The 5882-nt window shown below is 34.2% G+C and overlaps 1 protein-coding gene across 1 annotated transcript; it reads right to left on the reverse strand.

The window, feature by feature from the left end:
• Positions 1-2937: 2937 nt before the first annotated feature.
• On the reverse strand, positions 2938-5161 carry rgs16 (regulator of G protein signaling 16). Its single transcript, XM_067373434.1, has 5 exons — positions 5088-5161; positions 4806-4886; positions 4637-4698; positions 4171-4337; positions 2938-3968 (listed from the first exon to the last, which is right to left on the reverse strand). The coding sequence occupies exons 1-5, from the start codon at positions 5159-5161 to the stop codon at positions 3726-3728; spliced, it is 627 nt and encodes a 208-aa protein (XP_067229535.1). The 3' UTR covers positions 2938-3725.
• Positions 5162-5882: the final 721 nt, after the last annotated feature.

The raw sequence follows: 5882 nt of genomic DNA on the forward strand, positions 1-5882 counted from the left end.
TATATTAAATTAGATTTTATATTTCTGTTTTCATTTTAATTTTAGTTAAAGTTTTAGTAATTTTGATGTTTTTGTCATTTTGCTAGCAAATTTAATACATTTTTTTAATTAAGTGTTAGTTTTTAGTTTTAGTTTATTTAGTTTTAGTCATTTAAGTACTTAATCTTAAACTAAACAAAAAAATAAGAAAAGTTTCCTTAAATAGCTGGAATAATATATTTATATGTAAGGGATAATCAGCCATAATGCTAGCCATGCATTAAAGGATTTTAATGCACAACGTAGAGGCGAAGAACCACCCGACACGAAGCGAAGTTGCCTCTATGTAGTGCATTAAAATCCTTTAATGCATGGCTAGCCGTGGATTATGCCGCTTATACCTTGGTTATTTACCAAGTTAAATACAAGTTAAAGTTATAACTGATGTTTACAGTGTAATTTTTTAACAAACGGGTAAAAATGACGGTTATTTTCTTAAGTTATGTCTCGTTAGTTCTAGCACTCCGTCCGCTTTAAATAAAGTAGAGCCATCGTATTGCTTTTATTTTAACGAATTATCTCTTTTATTTCAATTCATTATTAAAAGAAAGATTCAGAGAACTGAAAGAGAAAGATCAGAGAGAGAGAGAGAGAGAGAGAGAGAGAGAGAGAGAGAGAGATGCGTGCGCGATACCTGCACTGTGGCGTCTCTTCTTTAAAGTCTACAGTCTGAAGTCCCCTCGTTGCTTAAGCATATAACTTAGATAACATAGGCTAACTTAATGATTCTTTAATTAATTTACTAAAATTATAGCCTATATCATTTATTTACATTATGTAGAGTGTGAAATGAAACCGGCGTCTTTAACCACCGTTTAGGCTACTATTAGCTAATATATAAAAAAACACGGTTTATACGTGCTCTGAGACACATCAAACTTGCAACACTGTATTCGCGTCCAGCGGTAGACTGAACAGAAGCATAAAACTCCCGCAATGTCTCATTTAAAAGAGAAGCAGAGTATAGGTCTCGACATCACAATTGTCTTTGGCGCAAAAAAATCACTGAAAGTGTTAACTGCCCATTTAGTTGTCTTTTTCGTATTGACCGTATTGACCTCATCTTTGTCGTCTTCTAGGTCTAGCTCTGCCGGTGTTGAATCTTTGTGCCGCTTTTTGTCATTCAACGTCTTCTACAAGTCTTCTATTTCGTCTTGTGCCTGGACCCATTTCTCAAAATTGCCATTTTCACCATACAAACGATATGCATAAAATCACCCATTTAGCCTATCTAAATAAACACTTTCATATAGCCTATGTCTCTCACTCAGTTTGCAAGCGTAACTGTGTTACTATGTTACTTACCAATGTTTAAAGTGGCGGATTAATTTCGATCTAATCAAACTGACTGGAACTACTTGTGCATTAAACGGTTTTACTGCACTCCTTACAGCCAATCAGAATCGAGTATTTAAACAGACCAAGGTATAATTCTCATATATATATATATATATATATATATATATATATATATATATATATATATATATATATATATATATATATATATATATATATATATATATATATATATATATATATATATATATATATATATATATATATATAATTTTTTTTTTTATTTCAGTTAAGTAACTTTTTTATGTTTTTAGTAATGATAACAACCCTGATAATAAAATATAATATAGCATAATATAATATAATATAATATAATATAATATAATATAATATAATATAATATAATATAATATAATATAATATAATATAATATAATATAATTAAACTTAAATGAGGCAATTTATTTCTTTAATTTATTACTTTCTATGTTGGGTGTTTGTGGAACGTAAACACTAATAGCCTACTAATGCTCTTGCATAACATTTTAGCCCTTACAATTTATCTTTTTATAATAAAAATCACCCCGTTTGAGATCATATTACTACGGGAACACAAAACTCAAGTACATGTAGCCCCTCTTTAATCAACAGGACCATCCATCCGATGCTCTTGGTTCTAATGTTGTGTTGAATATATGGTGTATATATCTACTGGACCATCATCTAGCCCCCATTTGGCTGATGAAATTAAAATATTCAGCCATGTTTCAGTGTAGAATCATATTTCGTCAACAAATTGTGATTGCTTTTGTGGATCAATAATAATATTCATGCGATTACTGTCTAGGTGATTTTATAGTTCAATGCACAGCAAGCAATGACATGATTTACAAATACTTAGCAAACGACGGCTCTCAGACATCCTTCCTTTATTTCATTACATGTGTTAGCAAACACAAAAGCTAACAAATCTTTATGGCTGCTCGTTATCAAATGTATTTCCTCTTTCTGAACTCCAGTATTTGATTTTCTGACTGGGTGATGAACTTTCTCATTACTGTCAGCAGGAACGATGTGGTTTAATCTTGAGCTGAGAGAATCATGTGGACAGATTTGCAACCGTGCCCAAACAGTTGTCTTGGCAACTGTGTAAACCTACACTTCAGGCTGCTCGTGGCTTGTGGGCATTGATGGTTAAATATGAAACACAAGCTCAGTCTGGCCAGTCATGTGCATAACAAGCCTGTTTTCCTCACAGTGGTGAAGCATCTGTGATATATCTGTGCACTGGGGCCTCACATTTTCGCTCTGTCCACATTGAATGAAAACAGCCTTTTTTTTTGTTGTCAGAACAAACATGCTATTTAGATTTGTGTCTTATATGACTCATAAACATATCAGCTTGTTTTTGTTTTGGCCTATAAGTCTTAAGTAAAAAGTAAAATCACATACACACACAAAATGTGAAAGCACATTATTTCTTTAATGTCAAAATTTTATTCAATTGAATTGAACATTTATTTAACAAAAACACTTATAAAACTAAAATAACTTAAAATAAATAGTTAGCACACCAACTTTTAACATTCTGTGCCTCATAGCTGCCCAGGCAGATTGTCAATCACATGGTGCTACCATTTTAAAACCATGTTTTTTCATGATGGCTTTCATTATATTATTTTATTCTTTAAATTAAGACACCATCACTGTACCATGGTACCTTTATTTCCACTTTAGACATTCTACAATCTATAAGTGACTGCAACTACATGTCAACTAACTCTCAATAGAGTATTAATAGACTGTAGTAGATTATTAGTAGACTGAGGTTAGGTTTTAGGGTTCGAGTTAGTAGAATAAGTTGACATAGTTTCAAAGTTACTTATAATCAGTAAATAAAGTGTATCAGATATTAAGCAGACAGTCTACTAATACTCTAATGAGAGTTAGCTGACATGTAGTTGCAAAGTTAAGTATAGTTAGTAGAATGTTTAAAGTGGACTATCAATTAAGTAAATGAATGCATTAAATAACCAAAAACACTTTTCTCCATTCTATAAACTTAACAAAATACATAATTTGCTGAAAGTACGCTATGTGCTTTTTGGCCCATGCATACTTCAGTAGAGTCCATCAGCATCTCTTTTGTGCCGAGTACAGGTATATGTGCAGATGCAACTTTCTCCACCAGTAGCTCTGCTGTTCCCTCTTTTGGACAATATTAAAGGGGTCTGGGAATGCAGTGATAAAATCTGACTCCATTACATGGTTCTCTTCATCTCATGGCACTCCGACTGCCTCAAGCAGCCTTTTTTAGGATCCGCACCGGTCCCTTCCACTTCTTGCCGAGCGTCCATCTTTTCTAGAGCCAAAATGCGCCTACGTTTTTCATTTTGGTTCTTCTTCTTCATGTGGTGGTTTGATCGCAATGGCCTTTTTGGATTTCGCCTTGGCGCTCTTCACCTTGAGCTGGTTGACTAGATTTCGGTAGGCGGCGGATCGGAGGAATCGGGGATAACAGTCCTTTTCCATTAAAATATAGATGCGGTACTGGGCCATATCGAAGCAAGATGCCGTGGGGCTTTGCAAGTTGGCTTGAGTGATGTCTCGGGTCTCGTAGTCGATGTTAACCTGAAATCGAATGGGAAGTGAATTCAAACGTCCATAAAATACAATATATTTAAAAAGTAGTATGTTTGTTTTGAAGTGTTAAGTGTTGATTCTATGTAATTATTTGTGGAATTTACTAGCAATTTCTAAATTTCTTAAAAAAAATTGTTTCTACACCAAATTTGTTTCAGTGTAAGAACGATACTGCAGGATATGTATTTACCTCTCTAGGAGCTTCACTTCCAATGAACTCCTCATAGATCCTCTTTGCTTTGGATGGCATCTTAGTCGCAGACTTTGTGCTTTTGAAGTCCTCACAGGCCAGGTAGAAAGCAATGTTTTCTTCACTAAACTCCGACACCAGGAAAGATCTGAAGGCATATAGTCCATCTGAAATGGGGTTAGAGAGAAAGGATTAGTTGTGTAACGTGTCTCATCAGATTAAAGCCCCCCACGCAGACACATCTGTGCACCGCAGCCCCATTTCCATCTTCTAAATATAAACCATAGTATAGCGGAAACAGTCTTTTTTTATGTTATATTTTCATATATCGCAAGGCTGCTTTTTACCTAATTCCATCATTTTTCTATATCATAGTTGTGCCATTTAATCATAATAATTTGTTTTACCTCATAACCTTTTAATTGTAAAACGGTTTCATCTTTAACCATACACAATGTGAACTTACGTTTGCTGGACAGGAGCTTCTCAAAAGACTCTTTCCACATCAGACATTCCTCCAAGGTCAACCTGCAAAGATGTCAACCAGTAAGAAGAGAAACAGTAGGAGTCTTTATCATGCAAAAAGAAACGTTATGAAATACGCAGGAGCCAGTGCATTCAATAACTGTACTCACCTCGGTTTTCTATATCTGCATAGGCTGCTCAAGTCTTGCCTCTGCAGAAATCCACCTACGCATGCTTTTAATCTTTTGGCCCTGATGATTAAAAAAGCCTTTATTTAATACACAGCATATGTACGTTTTTGTAATATATGCGATCACAACAGGATTAAAAAAAAATCCCTTTCTGATATTATTTAAAAGAGTAGAGGTTAATGTCTAATCATTCAAATGATTTAGCATGCATAAATTATTAAGACAAAAAACACATGAAAAATGGAAATATGAGCATCATACCTTTCCAGGCAAGTGTTTGACAGCCCTGTTATTCCTCTGCACATTATAAAGCCGGAGGGGAAATAAACATCCATTGCGCAGTATGGTCTCTTAAGAAAAATTTATCAGCAGTGTGTCTGCAGAGAGGGAAGAGGGAGTTTATATAGAGCAGGAAGCAGAGCGTCATCTCTCCTTTCAGCCAATCATAATCAAGTCCTCTCTACAGTAATGTACTGTGTACTGTGCATTTGTGTATGTGAAATGTCAGGAAAGTCCAAAGTGATGGTAATGTTCACAAGTGTGGTTAATGAAAGTGCTCCAATTTAAGTCATTTTAGTGTCCTTTTGCGCTGCTCACACACTGTTCCAGAAATATAATTATTTGAAAAGCATAAATACAAAAAAAACAATGTCCCCAACTCTGAATCTTTAGAGGGATGTTGGTAGAGAGTCGTGCAGTACGTGAATTACCAGAAATTTATTTTCCTGTATATGATTTTGGTGGTCTCTAATTATGTTCATCAGACAAAACAATAAAAGATTATGGAAATACAGTTGGCTTAAAAAAATCAAATCTCTTGTTCAGTATTTTTTCTGTGTGGTTCAATTTGCAACAGGAAATGTTTGCCTTATCATGCACTGTTGTAAACGACTGATTGACTAAAGTGTGAAGATGTTTTTAATTTTTTATTAATATATTTTAAATACTTTAAAGGGTTAGTTCAGCCAAAAACGAAAATTCTGTCATTTATTACTTACTCTCATGCCGTTCCACACCCGTAAGACCTTCGTTAATCTTCAGAACACAAATTAAGAT

The sequence above is a fragment of the Chanodichthys erythropterus genome, chromosome 21 (genome assembly GCF_024489055.1).
Source record: "Chanodichthys erythropterus isolate Z2021 chromosome 21, ASM2448905v1, whole genome shotgun sequence".
Lineage (NCBI taxonomy): Eukaryota > Metazoa > Chordata > Actinopteri > Cypriniformes > Xenocyprididae > Chanodichthys > Chanodichthys erythropterus.